The 17500-nt window shown below is 36.9% G+C and overlaps 2 protein-coding genes across 9 annotated transcripts in view; one reads left to right on the top strand and one right to left on the bottom strand.

Moving 5' to 3' along the window:
• LOC113821856 (innexin inx2) overlaps window positions 1–7524 on the top strand; it is a 323879-nt gene extending 316355 nt beyond the window's left edge. For all 6 annotated transcript variants that reach the window (XM_070130303.1, XM_070130295.1, XM_070130279.1 and 3 more), the window contains one exon: window positions 1295–7524. In XM_070130303.1, the coding sequence (XP_069986404.1) occupies window positions 1295–2176 (882 nt within the window). In that variant the 3' untranslated portion in view covers window positions 2177–7524. The remainder of the gene's footprint in view (window positions 1–1294) is intronic.
• Window positions 7525–8550: 1026 nt separating this feature from the next.
• The window catches only part of pav (kinesin family member pavarotti), a 29443-nt gene continuing 20493 nt past the window's right edge, over window positions 8551–17500 (bottom strand). The window contains exons 9-18 of one of the 3 annotated variants that reach the window (XM_027374382.2): window positions 17084–17283; window positions 16717–16875; window positions 16194–16356; window positions 15489–15697; window positions 15006–15140; window positions 14513–14713; window positions 14224–14304; window positions 13671–13829; window positions 12186–12253; window positions 8551–9593 (exon numbers count right to left, since the gene is read on the bottom strand). In XM_027374382.2, coding sequence (XP_027230183.2) covers window positions 9467–9593; window positions 12186–12253; window positions 13671–13829; window positions 14224–14304; window positions 14513–14713; window positions 15006–15140; window positions 15489–15697; window positions 16194–16356; window positions 16717–16875; window positions 17084–17283 — 1502 coding nt within the window. In that variant the 3' untranslated portion in view covers window positions 8551–9466. The remainder of the gene's footprint in view (window positions 9594–12185; window positions 12254–13670; window positions 13830–14223; window positions 14305–14512; window positions 14714–15005; window positions 15141–15488; window positions 15698–16193; window positions 16357–16716; window positions 16876–17083; window positions 17284–17500) is intronic. The other 2 variants (XM_027374381.2, XM_027374383.2) reach the window with 2 other exon arrangements.

The following is a 17500-nucleotide window of genomic DNA, read 5'->3' as shown; positions in this document are numbered from 1 at the left end:
TACAGTGTGATCTTGTCGCTTTATTTTCCTTTTCCTCAGTTTTGTAATCATTTCTTGTTTTATTCTTATTGTTAATATTGATAACAACTGGTAGTGTCTCGTTTGTTTCAGAATATATATGTATATGTATATATATTTATATATATATCTATATGTATATGCATATATATATATATATATATATATATATATATATATATATATATATATATATATATGTTTACGTATATGCATATGTACATGTATATGTACATGTATATGTATATATGTAAATATTTTTCTTTTGTCCAGAGGTACGGTCACCTATTCATTTACATCATTTTTTTCTTGGCGTTATATCTGTTCAATCCGACAATCGGGAATTTAGTATATGAAGCAGAAACATCCAACAGCGCGTATGAAACCTCACAGTCCATTATAGCAGATATGAGTCGGTTTAATTTTGCGCCTCCCATTCGGTCTAAATCCCATTACCCATTTCGAATTCATTTAAATCAGGGTTTCAACTGCAGGTTCCGAATTTTAGAAATCGGTCAATTTCAATATTTCGCCATTCCCGGGACCGCGGCTGTCATTGGGGACTGATTATATCTTTAAATTCAGCGCCGGTTATTTTTTTATTATTACTATTATTTTGTTTAGTCCAAGTTCAGAAATCAGTCTTGGGAAATGGCATTGTTATAGTTTCAAAGTATGCTTCTCTTGGTAACAAGAGAAATACTAATTTGAAATTATATGAGTCATGAATGACAAAAAAATTATCACATTTTACATATAATGTCTAGTATCTCATGATTTATGATTGACGAGGCGCTAGAAAAAACGGGATTACATAAATAGTGAACTACAAATACTAGACTTAATTAAATTATATCAACATTCGAATAGTTAACTGATCTTTTCTCTTGTCATCATGTTCACTGTAACTTCTATTTACATTATGAAAATTATCTTTTCTTGTATACATAATGCCATCGACCATATGATATGCACGGGTATGAATAGGTTTTGCTAGGCATATCTGCCCCGGTGGATCAGTATGCCTGAGTATCATCCATTCAACTTCCTACTGACAGGTACTGCTTCTAGACTCCTGTGCTGATCACCGATAGCTCATGAAATGTATTTTTTTCACGCCTTTTTTTTCTTTTTCTTTTTCGTCTTTCCTTGACTTTTCTTTTTCCTTTTCTTTTCCCCTTTCTTTTTTCTTTTTCTTTTTCTTCTACTTCTTCCTCTTTTCACAGCAAGAACCCGCGCTCAGCCGTCTTGAATTACCGAGGTTGATCTCTTCCAGGTCGGTAAAAATGTCATCTACCCCAACCTGGGCCAATTCGTGGAGGGTCAGAGCTCTCGGCGGGAGATCTCTTACTACCAGTGGGTGACGTTCTTCCTCCTGATCGAGGCGCTGGTGATCTACCTCCCGCGGCAGATCTGGCACCAGCTGACCCACAGCCAGTGCCTCCCCTTCGACTTCACGAACCTCCGGCGTCGAGAAGACTGGGAAGACAAAAAGAACTTCCTGGTGTGGCATATGAAACAGACGCGGGGGAACCACGAGTATTGGCTCTGGCAGTACCTCCTCACAGAACTCTTAGCGATCGCGCTCCTCGCTTCCTTCTTCATCCTAACCGACGTGTTTCTGGGTGGCGACTTCTACAATTACGGCCTGGATTGGTTCAACTTCATGCACAATGCCACCAACACGACCATTTCTCCCATGACGGCTCGGTTCCCACGTCTGACGGTGTGCAAGCTTCAGTACCACAGTCGCGGAGGCACCATCAACAGCTACTACCCCCTCTGCCTCCTTCCTATCAACTGCTTTAACGATAAAATTTTCCTGTTCCTCTACTTCTGGTACTGCATGTTATTCGGGCTGTCTCTACTGCGAGGGTTGTACATGCTAGTGCTTCTTACCTGCAAGCCAGCCCGTCGTCTACGACTGAAGTTCAGCGCTAAATTGGTGCCCGAAGATACTTTGGATCGGTTCATTAACGCACACAACCTCAGTGACTGGTTTGTGTTGTGCAACCTGGCGCCCACCATGGACCCTGTACTAATTGCTGAGCTCGTGACCCAGCTTGTGTACGAGGTGCAAGGGGGAGAAAGTTCCGATTCCAAACCGTCCCGCCTTGGTAAGCAAGAGAAATCGCTACAGTCTGTAAATTACATATGAGATTCAGCGCCGCGCGCTTCCCCACACTCGCTCACACACTGCCTTCCCAATGGCCATCCCAATTACGGATGCCGCGCACACCTGCTCCCGTATGGCCAGTATCATAATCGCTACACGCCCCAATACGGGCACGGCAATGGCTACTCCAACGGCCACTGCGAGGCGCTGTAAGTGTGGTTGGCTCCTGCCTGGCCTCTGTGAGGTCTTCCACCCCTCAGACCTGGGCCATGGCGGAGCACAGGGCTCGGCCCAGCCCCCTCTGCCATGTCGACACTCGGGGCTGCAGAACCGCACGCAGGGGAAGGCGCCGCGCGACTCTCATACCACCACACCACCACCTGGGGCCCGCCGCCCACCACGCACGGGGTGAACCTTCCGGCCGAGACACTGTGGGGATGGTGGGCCGCGCAGCTCCACTGGAGAATCAGGAAAAGCGACAGGAACAGCAGCAGAGCAGAACAAGAGCGTGGCCGAGCCCTACGCTTTGCCATGGGACCTGCCGGCATGATGCAGGCCAATGGGCGCTCCCTCGCCAGGGCGCCCACAGCAACACTCCAGGCCCGTGCAACACCCGCACTCTGCGTTTCCAACAGGGGGCCTGTCACAGTGATAAATATCATCATTGAAATTATAATCTGTTTGTTTTGTTACTGGCATGAGTCTACAGGAAGATTCCGCAGAGGTCTTGTCACTGCTGCAGAAGCCACGATTTGCTATCGGTCGGCGGCTCTTGTTAAGTCGAGTTTTTTCATATAGTGAATCTAATCTTTAAAAGACTGTTGTGTGTATTTTATATGCTCGTAGAAATTTTGTTTTGCTTACTTATCTAAGCTGTGTAGCTGACTGGTGATACTGCAAGAAAAATGTTTTCTGTATATTGAAAATTAAGTCAGTATTTCAAGTATTCTTCAGTATTAAGAATGAAAGAATATATACCAAAAGAAATAAATATATATATAAATATATATAAGTTTTGCTATTCATTTCGCGTGTGGTCTCTCATAGTGCTTCTCATTTATGAACTCAAAAACAGAAACACAGTGGATTTATGCTACGTCATGGTTGTTGACATGCCACACGCATAGTTGTACAGGCAACAGTGTGCACCGTGATGACCTGACACTTGGCAAACCTGTGAAGCACCGGCCAACCACCAACGAGCCTCTGGGTCCACAGCCACTCACCCTGAACACATGAACAATCACTATTACGCCAAAGTCCCATAATATGACACATGTTATATTCACAGATCAAAACCATGAATATGGACAGACAGTGAGGAGAAAAAATGAACTAAATGTGATCACGAAAGGGCTAAAAAAAATAAATATGTCTACGTGGATTTCGACCCAGAGCGTTGTGAGGCCTAACACAGGGGTTACCCCTACCACTGCGGGCTTCCTGCTTTCCAGGGGTGGTTCTTGAGGATGATCAGACACCCCAGCCATAATAGCGTGTGACTCTGCCAAGTATCTCACAGCACTAGGCATATTGGGTATCATGGATGGACCTGTGCAATTATAGATTTAAACATAAGTTGACGTACCCGTGGAGGTTCCGAGTAGTGTTTTAGAGTCCCCATGCTAATTTCTAGGACATCGACATAATGGCCGTTCTCTCCTTGTTAAACACTGCATGGAGGCTGGGGTGGCTCCGGAGGGCACCACGGCCACCCAGATCGGCCTGCTGGTGCCCTCCCCCCTCCACCCCTTCCCCCAACCTTACCATCTTACCAGCCTATGTTGTAGCCAGAAGTTATGTTTACTCGTCGGACGGGGCGTCAGACAGGTAACTTAAGTGTTTAGAGTTGTATAAAGCTGGTTGTTTTCTCTGATACTTTATAGAGACTGAAGACTTTTCTATTGTTTTGTTGTGATGTGCATATTTTATATGTACTAATGTCTTTTTTCGAGATAGGTGAAATCGAATTTTACTAGATCATATTTATGTTGTCTGTTCAATATAATGTTTATATATCCTTACAGCAGAATGTTATTAGTTATAGCTTCTTAATGGAATGCGCATTACTTCTCCATTATCAAAGAAAGTTACAGTAGGGAGTTGCTTGATACACACTTGCTTAGTTAACCTGTAGCTACTCACAGTTTAGAGCTCTCAGTACCATACCTGTCTCCCTCTCTCTCCTCCTAATTATTATTCCTTGTCTCTTTTACTCTTTCCCCTTTTGATCATCCTACAATGTGTCCCACAAACAGATGTGAACTGCATCTACTGTAGGCAGGGTCAAGAGGCCCTAAACTTGCCCCCTTGTTGTATATGTAGAATGGGACCTTTTGTATACAAGCTGCTAAAAGGCAATGGATTATCAGAAACTGGTGCCACTATTGTTAATAGTTCATCATTGTACACATTAATAATCCCAATATATGAACAATGCATCACCAATCTTAACAATCTTACAATGCAATCATATTCTTTTGAAGTCAGTTTAAGACTCATTTCAGTTGATTTTCAGAATCCAGTTCTAATTTCATAAGTATGCTTTTTCTGGTATATTTCCTTTGCATCATATTGAGACCTAATCCAATAAGCAATTTTGGATTTTTGTGTAAGGAAAAATTTGTATAGTTGCTCTTCCTATCATTGTGATCCGCTCCCTAATTGGATGTTTTCCTAACTTCTAATAAAAAGAAGCTTATACCTCATTTTGAACTGTTACAAAGATTCAGAGCTCATTCAGAACAACTCTGAACTTCATATCCAGTCATCTACATACTTTAGGAAAATGTGGCACCAAATTCTTGACTTATCCATAATAATCCTTGAACCAGTAGAGCTTCACAGTCAACCCTGCTGGGGGGGCGGTCAGCTGCCACAACCCTGGCGGTGAACTTCAATCAATGATGACGAAGGAGCAGTAGCTACAACTCGCATTAAAAGCTGAGTTAGACAGCTCATAGTTCTGAGTATTATAAAGTGATTAGCAAGCGTGATGCTTACAGATTCACTTGATGGTGAGAATCGGCTGTATGGCACAGTTTTTTTTAAAGAAGGAAGCTAATGCTAGCAAAACAGTATTGTCAGTTTTGTTAGTGAAGCTGCAATTAATGAATGTCACAGTCAACTTTGCTGGGAGGGGTTTGCAGATTCCAGTGACTTCATTTTTCAACTTTGCTAGAGTAGGCAGCTGCCGCTACAAACCTTACAGTCAACCTTGCAAGGGGAGTTAGCAACTGCTAAAACCCCATCTGCCCGGAGCATTACTCTTGGTTAGCAGTCATAGTTCCAAGCATTTGGTTCTTCAATAAAGTTGATTTTGATATTGCAAATTGAAGTATTTTACACATATATAAAGCACACGAAAATATTTTTCCATTGAAAATGCATAATGTAACAAGAGGCGCTTGTTTCTGGTCATGTTATGGTGTGAACATGGGCTAAGAAGGCCTCCACTAGAAACAAGTCAAACAGAGAGAAAAAAAAAAGGAATCCTGTCGTCTTACACATAATCATCAGTCACTTACTCGTTGGTTGTGTAAACTCAATTTACCTGTGGGAAATTATTTTTAAAATAATATATGACATAGTTTTGATACAAAGAAGACTGATGAATCTTAAACTTTATTGAAGTGCTAGACTATGTAATGGGTCATGATTGGTAACCATTTAAGCATTTTAGATTAAGTTAATTGTGTCAGTAAAGGGGGGTAATTTGAGGAGCAAGATTGACTGCTAGGTAACGAGGCACAAGAGGGTTGACAGTGAAGGCAATGTAGAGGTATAATACCCTGAAACAGTTATTTGTTTGTAATTAATATGTATGAAGCCTAGAAAAAATCATTTTAATGTAACCAGGGTTAGAGCTCATTTCAGAGATAAAGAGGAAAATTATAATATAAAAAAAAAGAACTTTTGGCTTGTGTAACATACTTATAAAAAGGTGGACTGTACATCACAAGATAAAATAAAGATCCTACGGTTGTTTCCTGCGGTGGCTCTCCTGAACCGAATCTCCACCTGACCTGAGCAAGGAAGGCGCTGTGTGGTCAGCTGGTGACCCGGACATGGCGAATAGCCACGACCAGAGACCACCTTCATTATACAGCCACTTGGGATTTTAAATGAAAACTGTACTCTAAGTATGAACTGTTAGATATTGTAATGACTTGTTATAACTTTTGTGATCACACAGTAGAGGGTACTCTTTATAGTAACCAGCTCTATTTACAATTGCTAGTCTTCGGTATATCCTGGGTTTTTTTTCTGTTTTTTCTTTTTTTTAGGTTCAGTAGACAGAGACGTTGTTTTATATAATATAAACTTGGGTGATCTTGTGTGTAATTACTCTTGCTAAATGTTATTGTGCACTTCGGTTTATGATGAAATGTGTTGTATAGAATTGGTGTCCATATCCCTAACAAGGTACCAACCTTGGTATCATTGCTTTACCAGTTGGTCTTAGGTGGTGAATTATCAAGAAACTGCATTTCTTTTTTCTTTTAAATAAACATACCTTATAATAAATTAAGTTTCCTATGTAAAAAATGCAAATCAGATTTTATGGGTATATATGATGTAGATAGAGTAAAAAAATATCCCCTTGATGTATAAGTGCTGACAGAATCCCATGATAATTGAACCTAAGTATATAGAATTCTTTGTAAAATTCAGTGCAATAATATTTTAAGACAAAATCAGAATAAATGAATTCCAGAAGACCACTCAAAATACATGTTTATATGCATTACTTGTGTAGGGTTCCTTCTGTATTAGTAAAATCTTAATCTGTTAGAAATAAATCCATATGGGCATAACTGATCAATTAATAATGTAGATATAAAATACTGTTTCAATTAATATTAATGAAGAATTAATAATCACTAACAAAGAAAGAATATCTTAAAACTAGTATATCTAAATTGTGCCCATCTATGAATGAGATTAGTGGTGTCGATTGTTTCATACCATTTAATTTCTTTTAAAAATCTTAATTATCAGGTCTTATGTCACTTATCAAACAATATGCATTGGTACAGTTTCCAGACGGCAAAAGAACACTCACACAAACAAAAATATGGGGGGTCATTTTATCCCAATTACCTTCAACTTTTTATCATTCTGAACCTATTAATCTTCCACGTTCTGATAGCTCTCACTCATTCCAGTAAATTAGGTGCTACACTTGCATTCCGGGATCAGTTTGTATTTCATGTTGGCACCACTGTACGTCTCTGTCTGTTGTTCCAAAAAATTGCCCCATTTTAGTCAGTTATAAGAGGACGAAGCACCGAATGTAACTTTGCATTTCTAGAGGCAATAAGGAAATATAGTTAATATACTGTAAAGTTCTCGTGTTGCAAATTTATTAAATAAAACTGAGAAACTGCTGTAATGTTGTTATTAAACCTTTCTGTTAAACACTGTTGATTCCTTAAACTTTGAAAATAGTACTATGATAAGTAACTAACTTTTAGTTACATGAAGCTGCAGATCAACATGTTAAATGTGTTATGGTAAAAGACTGCACCTCAGCCTCTCCTGGTTATTTCCTTGAGAGAGAATATTAGTCATCAGCCTATAGTAGCAGCTCAGCAATGGCACAACACTTTCCATAAAGACAGTATTACCTCCTTTGCTTATGGATCAGTGTTATTCTGCTACATTCAAAGTTAATACTATTTGTGGTTTGGCCACAGGTGCATCATCAAGCAAGATATTATTTGGTACAAGAATGAATAAAAACAGGGCAACTAGTGTTATCCAAGATGACTGGACCTTCATATTTTTTATATTAAAATTAATCTATTATGATTTTAAAAGAAATATAAAGAAACATCACTTCCATCAATATTCTTAAGCAAATGTAAATGTTAAAATTAATATGGGGGACTTAATCATCAATTATTATAAAGCTACTAAAGTGAAAACTAACAGAGGCCACAGTAGAAAAACATGGTATTTATGGAGCATGTAATGAACAGTAAAGAAGCATTTGAAGTTCCTAAAAATACCTTGGATATTATATACTTTGCAATGACATACAATTCATAATATTACTTGATATGAAGAAAAAAATTCTCCTTCACAATAAGCCTTATGGTAAAAATGAACATAAATAACCCATGCATAACAATGGTACTTCTCAGTTTTACACAAGTGAAATTAATTATGCACTTGGTGTCTCAGCACTTACCAATATCATAAGATTTGAATAACGGAATTTTCACACAAAAAAAATCTGGATCTTACTAAGACCTGCCCTTAATAGACAATCATAACTAGATGACTGTAAGACTATAGCATTGAAATGTCATAACTTATCAAAATCTCACATCATGTAGAGCAAGTTTTGCAAAGAAATGCTTTTTATTGAATGAATTTAAAAATTTACATTTGGTCAAGACAAAGTCAAATTATTGTAAGTCTTGTTTATTTTGTTTATGGTAATACATACTACACAACTGATTGATTCCTGAATCCTTTGACAGCTTTTTAACATCTATACAACAATCACATCCATTCAGAAACAATATACTATAGAACAAGGTATGGTATCACTTAGTAAAAAAGCTGTAAAGGAATTGTTGTGAAGACCATCAGAAAAATGGCATAATCAGTTTAGTCTACATGAAGTATAAATACATGTTATATTCCTAAAGAACTATTCATACAGTAAAAGTTTAACCAAAAATGTCCCCTTCCTACAAACCACATTCCAGCCCGTTGTGTAGATGCTTCACATCACAATTGTAAAAATCACTGAGAATATTACAGGCTTTCCACAATCCAAGTACATAATTCTAACCATAGTAAGTACAACAATAGTGTATGATCTTCCCCTCTAAAAAACAAATAGGGAAGACCTATTAATTTTTCACTATACATGTAATGCTAATGGGGACTATACATATCATATCTGATGCTAATATAGTGGTTTCAGGATTATTACATTCCATAAAAAAGACAAGCAATATATTACATATTAGAATATGGGGTCATTTTTTGTTAGAAGTTAGCAGCATATTAATTATGCAATATTCCAAAATGGTCTGCAATCAAAATGATGCCTAAAAGAATCACAAAATCCTATAAATGGACAGTGAAAAGAAGAAAAAAAGAAGAGGTTCCTTTGTAAGAAATACAAATAAAATTCTTCATTTACAAAATAACAACATGAGAGCTTTATGATAATAAAAAAGGCTTATACCAATTGGAAGTTAAGAAATATAATACTATCTTACAACTTTGTACGCTTGCTAGGAACATAGTGGCTGGGGGTGCCATAATATGCAATACCAGTTGCACAACGCTCTTGCACAGTGGTGGCATCTACCTTAGGGGTACCATCCGAGGAACGCTTAGACAGAGGGACAGCCAGGGGATCTCGCTGCTTGAGGATCTCCACATCCTGTAGCACCACCTGGGAACCTCCTCCGGCCGTAGGTAGTACGTCGCCCTGAAGAAGAGATAGAAGTGTTTAGTGAAGCACATGGGAATTTCAGAAGGGAGGGAGGGTAAATGTGAATGCAAGTTAGCTGAGATATTATAAGATGGAAAGACACAAAGAGGGAGAAGATGAGGTTCCATTAGCCTCAACCAACTAAGAAACCAGATTTAAATAAGGGAATACTGCCCTTTTAAAGCGAGGTTCAACTGGTCTTAGGTCCAAGTGCCCAGCCAGACTTAGTGTTTCAGTTGTGAAAAGCACCAGTGTAATAGACTGCATATGCCTCTTGCTTAAATGACACCACACATAGTATTTCTTGTTTGAGCAAGAAGGACTTATTCCCTGTTTCACCATACTTTCATGCATCATGGCATATGTATTTTGAAAAAAGGAGCACGGAAACTGATATATCAGATCCAAAATTATTAACACATCTGACAGGCCATCAAAACGAGTGTAGATCCTTGGTTTCAAATTAGCCATTTCTAGTTTATTTGTTTTTGGTAATAAAAAGGGAATTTTGTGATTATTAACTGTTTTATAAAAAAAAATCTCTAATATAACTTTTGTTGACTTTGTAGATATTGATTTCTTTAAATGACTTACACAATATTAAATTGCACCCTGGAAAGCCTGGTGATACCCACAGAAAAAGAATGGTCTGAGTTGTGTTATTGCTGGCTCCCCTCAGCCCCCAGATTTTGCACCAAAGTGACCGATTCTACCCAAGTAGCCACACTTATGACCTGTGTGTACACAAGACCAATTGAACTGCTCCTTTACCTATGCCTTGATTCACTATATGGGTGAGCCAAACCTAGAACATTGTTTGCCCAGACATTTTTTTTGTAGGGAATAATGATCTTCAGTTATGCTTTACTTAGCTTTTTCTTATATATTACTATATATTTATATAACATTAAAAGGGTTTGAAGGTAGCCTAGTTATACCAAGTCCAGAAGAACGTAAGAGCAATATAAGCAATACAGTATGTTGGGTGGGCAGAGGTCTAATTCTGACTGCTGGAATCTCCAAGCTTCAGAGGAACGGATAAAAGAAGATATGAATTTTTAAGGCTTCCTGAGCTTAAAATATGGAGAAAAAGTAAATGTGATTATGCTAGGACTGGTAACTGAGAACCTTCATGAACTCAGCCCATTTGAAGAGTAAGAATGGAAAATAGCAGAGGCAAAGACCATTAAAACTGAGAACTTCAAATAATTATTGAGGCATCATATGTAAATACAAGTAAATATAATGTCAGGACCAAAACATATAAATCAAATTAGCAATTGTGCCACAACAAAGATATCCCAGTATAAAAAGACGGTAAATCCACTTGGTATGATGAATATGTGATACAAATACTCCCATATCTCTTGGATGAATTCCCATTTTGGGAAAAAGTAATTCGACTGAAAAAAAATTCAAACTCAGTACTCAAAGAATGCATGCTTAACTTAAACAAGAAGCATGCTATAAAACACGCATGCAAATCTAATAAATACAAGATAATACAAAATAATGTATAACAGAATCAAGAACATATGAAATTCGTAACATAATTCCACCTTTTATTGTATACATACTTACCTTATTTCTCTATCAACTGAATGATACATGTGAAATTCAAGGCCTTCCCTTGAGTCAGACTAATTCCATAGTATGAAAATAGAAAGAGATACCTACACACAAACCACCAGGGTAGAAAATACCACATCACATCAGAGCAACACAAGACCACCAATAAATACCAAATGGGAAAAAAAAGAAAAAGAAAAAAAGAGAGAACATGATTTATTACTATGCCTGAACCTAGTACCAAAAGCTCATCTTATGAAGCTGTTGAGGAAGAGCAAAGCAGGGAAAGCAACACTTCATCATATCTGGTGAAGTTTGCCCCTAAGAGAAGCGATGGGGAAAAAAGTAACAGAAGATAACACAAACCATCACCGTCACTGCCTTTTAAACATGCATTTGACTCAAAATCCTTTAACAGCTAGGATTGCATAGCATATATGGCATGTCCATTGTGATTTTAATTCATTGTGTTTACACACAGATGGCTCCATAATTGCTTAGTCAATTACTTGTCCTATCAAACTCACGAACTTACCCTTTTCCTTAATTTATGTATTTTTTTTCTATAGCTTACTAGTATTATAACATCTTAAAAGCATAAGAATAAGCATTTCAACTGAGGTCACATTGGCCCTACTAATTGGCTTGCAGGTGGCTGAGCATTTGTGGAGCCATTTGTATGCAACAAAATTCACAAAAAAAGGTCAATAGTACATGTATCCTCACCCAATGGATTAAATAAAAGATTAACGTTACACCATTAGGTACAAAATCAGTAACTTTAAAGTAAGATGTTCTTTTCAAGTGTCCAGTATTATATTCATTCATTAATCAACAAGCAAAAACCAAACAGAAAGGGACTGATAAATATTTGTGTATATATTTAATGGACTGAATAATCAGCACTTTGTAAAAAAAGATCTAAGTTTGGAATATCAAAAAGTTTTACATCACATAATACACAAATAAGGCAAAGCTATCTAAAGACCAGCTACAGAGAAATAAAGAAAAAGAACTTACAGATCACAGAACAGAAGCCAGCACAAAAGCACATGTTGTCCCCACTCAAGTACTTGCCAATTCATGTTCTATAAATGCATCAACATATACAAGTGTGAAATTTAGTTATGGAGGGAAAGTAAGCTGATCACTGCTCAAGGTACTGTTTTAAATGCTATTTTATGTTTTCCAGTAAAAATTGCCAGTTTCCAAAGAAAAGTAAAAGATTTTCTTTTTTAATTTAAAGAACATTTAAGTGGCAAAATCATTCAGCTGAATGTCACTTTAAAAAATATCAATCTACCAAGCCAATACTATCTAAATACAAGACCATACAGCCATACTTTTACCACACACTTCCTTTTCAAAATCCATTCCCCACACACTAAAATCTATAAAAAGACTACATATACAACACTATCTGCAACAAGTAAAATTTAGCAAATATCATTAAGTTGCAAACTGAGGCAAGATAACTGATTAGGCACTGATTTCTCCCTCTGTACATAAGGCTATAGGAAATTCTGTAGATGGTGTCTACTTCTTAAGAACTACACGTGTTTGATCCGATGCCACAGGGGATGGCAAGTACGCACATGCTTTGCCCACTGTGTCTTTATTTATTAATGGCTCCACAAGTACTAAGTCACCAATAAGCCAAAGACAAGTACTACCTATTTCACCTGTTTACCCTTTTCCTTGATTTTTGGAAATAATTTCTGGAATCTTTTATTGCTGTATATAATATCTTTCAGCATCAATAAAGACAGCATTAGGAAAAAAAAAAAATAAATAAATAAATAAATAAGAAGTATAAAATAAAACATAAAAAAACAAACTCAAGGGAAGGTGAAATTAGATGAGGTTGAAAGTTCTAATTAACTCCTTGGCGGTTAAGCACTTATGGAGCCATCTATGTGTAGATACATTTCACAAAATTCTACAGCCAACACTACATTTTCCTGCCAACATGGGATTAAGCTATCAGTGTATCTGCATACCTAAGATATCAAATGTTCACATTGCTTAGTCATAACAACTTACTGAATGAAAAAATACCAAATCAGAGAAAATAAAAATTATAAAAATACAATTACTTTGTAAATTATACCAATTCTATATTCTTGTAATAAAACTCACTTCAGTTACCTTAAAATGTCATCTATTGACACACTATACCACTACTTTATTCATAACGAAAAACATTTACAAATAAGTATTCATGCACATTGAGTTCCTATTCCTATTTTCTAGGTTGGGAAAAAAAGAGCTACCTGCACTTTCTCTACCAAGCCATTGCATGCATCATGCTTATAATATGAACTAGAATAAAATAAAATAGTGGAAGCTAAACATGCATACAACATGTAAAACATGGGCACCTTCCTGTTTCAAGTTCAATAACCTGAAGATGAGAGCCAAAAGACAGATGGTTAGTTAGCATCTAACACTTGTTAGTATCATGCATGAACAACAGCCTCTAATACTTAAAGATCCTTCTAATACCTTGTACAACTTTGTTTCAAGTTCTCCCTCAGAGTCCTGCTGCTGAGTGGTCAAACAATAATTTGTTACACGACCATCAAGAAGGTCCCCACTGCGTAGTCTTGTGACAGACTTGCGTCGCGGCAAATTTGGCTGTAGAACTGTTCCAAGCGGTACCTCCTGTTGCCATACCAATCACCACACAACCAAGATTAACTGAGATCTTATCATGACACTCCACAGCCATGCATCCTTACCATCTAAGCTAATACATACAAGACTCTACTTTGAATATCTGATTATCTTATTTTAATTATTACTATTATCCCAACATGAAATCTTTAGCACAAAAAAGAAAACAAATCAGCCCTAAAACTGCTGTATAGCTCTACAAAACACTGAAAATAAAATACTTGATATCCTTTCCTCTTAAAAAAGAACTTTACAAATTATTTCTATTCAACTTAATGTCACAAAAAAATCAGTGTGAATATCCAAAAAATAAATAAATATATAAATAAATGAATGACATACAAAACCAACATCTATGAAATTGCAAGAAAGACGAACATACCTGTCCTGGACGATGATCGAGCCATATATCAGCACCTTGAGATCTTGAACGTCTATGTCTTTGGTTTGAAACTGCAGGGCCCTAAAACACAAAACATTTATTAGCTTTTAATTTCTATTAATGAAAGTAATATTTCAAATCATGCAAAAAGTAACCATAACATCTGACAGCAAATTATGGGTAAAAGAATAACTAGTTCAGTGCACTGAAGCTGGAAGTGAGGCCTTCAGTAACAAATATCTTTTGAACCATTTTTAAAAGGACCTACATTGTTCACATCAATACTCACTCTGAGGTCAGGAGTCAAGAATGCTTGGCTGACATTGAGTTTTGGGTCAGATGTAGATCCCTTGATGCCTTGGTTCTGGGAACCTTGACGAGGCTGCCTTAGGTCTGAATCTGAAGTTGAAGGAACTCGACTTCCAGGTGTTTGGTTGTCGTCCAAGAAAATCTCCTGCAGTGCTCGCACTTGACTGTGGAACATTTTTGACTGAAAATAATGATAATAAATCATAAACATTAATTACAGAAGTATATCTACATCTTGCCTAAAAAAATAAAAATCTATTCAACTAAATAAGTACAGAGAAATAAAAGAAAGAAAGAAAAAGAGAAGAAAAACAATGAAACAAAATAGGTTTTTAAAATTCTGCTAAACACAAAATAGGTAAAATAAAAAACTACTCAAAAAATTTGATTACAAAATAGTCCAGGAAAATACAGATAATTCAAAAGCAACCTAAAAAACTTCAAAACAAAGGCAAACACAATGCCAGAATTACCTTTTGTTCACTTAGTTTCGTTTGCATGTCATTCTTCAATTTGTCCTTCTCAATCTCTAGCTTGCACTTCAAACGTGCTTTCATCCTCTGTTTCTCTAGTTGTCCTTGCGACTTGGCTATGTCTCTTTCTTCTCGCTGTAACAAAACACATACACATTAGCTAAGTAACTTTCTACGGAAATCAGTTACTTTCACTTCAAGACAGTAGTCGTTTATTACAATTACTTAGTAGACTTTTAGTTTACATAACAATACAGCACTAGCTGATCAAGTACCAGAAGAGATATAAATTAAACAATTAACTTTCTTTCCATTGAACAAATAATAAGTCAGCTTAGTGCTTCTTAAACACATTTTGCTTCAAGCCTATACTCTATGATGTTATCATAAAATTTATCCCTGCATAATACAATATTTACCAACTATATTCAGAACCCAGCAGATATGAATATTCCATCCCCTGAACTGCTTATGTGAACTTACCACAGCATTGCATTCATCAACTAGGTTGTTATAATCAGTAAATTTCCTCTGTAAGCTTTCGTTGACAGATTCTGCATTCAGTAGCATGGATTCTAATGTCCGGACCTTTGCCATGGCATCATCATACAGTGATCGCAAACTCATGATTTCCTTCTTCATGATGAGGTTTTCCTTCTCCATCTCTACTACATTAGTGTGCATTGTTAGAACTGTAGAAAAAGCATTTATTAGTATCAAAAGGAAGGGACGGCTAACCAAAACATATATTCAATGACAATCTTTAACCTTTTCCCCCACTGGCACTGAGACTTTATAATAAAATGGTAAGTGTCAATGGGTGGTTAAAAATTTGTAGCTTACACTAAGTTCATTACAGGGTAATATATGCAATAGGAGAGTCACACAATGAACCACTGTATGTGGAACTACAGCATTTTAAAGTTGGCTGAGAAAGTCTTTTAATGTTTGCAGCACAAACATCTGAAATCACCTAACTAGCAATGTGACTTCAAAAACAGTCAGCCAAGCATAATAGCCAAACATTCTACCAGCACCTGACTTTGACAGGATAAACAATATTATCACAAACAACCAAGAGTTCCATAAAAGAAAAGAAAAAATATTATGCATTTGCCCTCTCTTGATCATTGGAAATTCCTTATCAAAAATGAACAAAAAAGCTGGTAAGTTCCAGCTCATACTTACTCTTTCCTTTCAGTTCAGTCTGCAGCTTCTCTCTGTTGTGAATTCTCTTCTGCAAATACGCCTTGAGTTTCATAATGACATCATCCCGTGTCTCTGCTGTGTAACTAACAGCAGGCCAAGCTGGTGCCAGTGTGTATATGGGTGTCAGGTCCACTTCCAAGTTCTAGAGGGAGTAAGAAGGGGGAAAAAAAAATATAATAATAATAATAAATAAATAAATACATTTGACTAAAATTAATTCATGAATGGCTTAAAATGAAATCCTGCACAATACTTGGTAATCTATATTCATGACACGCATCACTGTGTCACAGAATCATCAAGTTCCACACTTTTCAAATATCTTTCTAAGTCATGTAAATGTGGAATTGAGCTATATCCTTACAATTTGCTCTTTGACCCAGATATACATCAAACTTTGCCATGCAATTTCTCCCAGAAACATAACCCCTTCTAATTTGTCATTTTTTCTGAAAGTACGTAGGTATATCTGAAAGTACTTACATATAAACATTCAACTCACCTTGACATTCTCACCCTCCTCTTCTAACCTCCGTCGAACTTCCTTGAACAGCTGGTTTGCTCTTCTCCTTCCAGGCAGCAATCCAGGATCCTGTCTTGCCGACTGGACAGATCGTTGAACCTGTACTTCTGAAGCCAATTCTGCAAACTTCATCACCGGCTGGAATACCAAAATAAAATCTTAGACAAAATTCTATTTCATCATATTCATACATAATTAGACCTATAACCACACATACACACACAAAGAAAAGTAAAGTAAAGAACAGTAAAGGAAAAAATAATAAATAAATAAATATATAAATAAAATAATAATAATAATCACGACCCTTTATCTTTTTTAGTTTACAAAGTTCCCCTTTGCTTACCAGAGTTTCATCATAATCGTCAGCCTTAGGATTGACGCAAACAACCATCTTGACCTTGCCTTCTCCATCAAAATAGTTCTTGAAATAATGGGTCACCTTGGAGTCCCTGTATGGCACTTTCTTGGAAGAACCCGTCAACTGGTTCTCTCTAAGAACTTCAATGCAAGTCCTCAGGGTCATGAGAGAGTTGTTAATGTTGCCTGAAATAAAAGAATTGCAGTATAAACATTTGGAGGATGCACTATGCCCACATTTCTAAGCATGAAAATGAATGTGCAAGTATGTGTTTGTGTGTTCATGTAAATGTGTGTTTATGTTCGTACGTATGCATGTGTATGTATGTGGGCGTGTGTTTATGTTCTTACGTATGCATGTCTGTGCATATGCATGTGGGTGTGTGTGTCCGTGCGTGTGCAT

This window comes from Penaeus vannamei, chromosome 2 (assembly GCF_042767895.1).
Source record: "Penaeus vannamei isolate JL-2024 chromosome 2, ASM4276789v1, whole genome shotgun sequence".
Lineage (NCBI taxonomy): Eukaryota > Metazoa > Arthropoda > Malacostraca > Decapoda > Penaeidae > Penaeus > Penaeus vannamei.
Note: the sequence above shows the minus strand (reverse complement) of the source record. Positions and strands in the feature narration are given on the sequence as shown.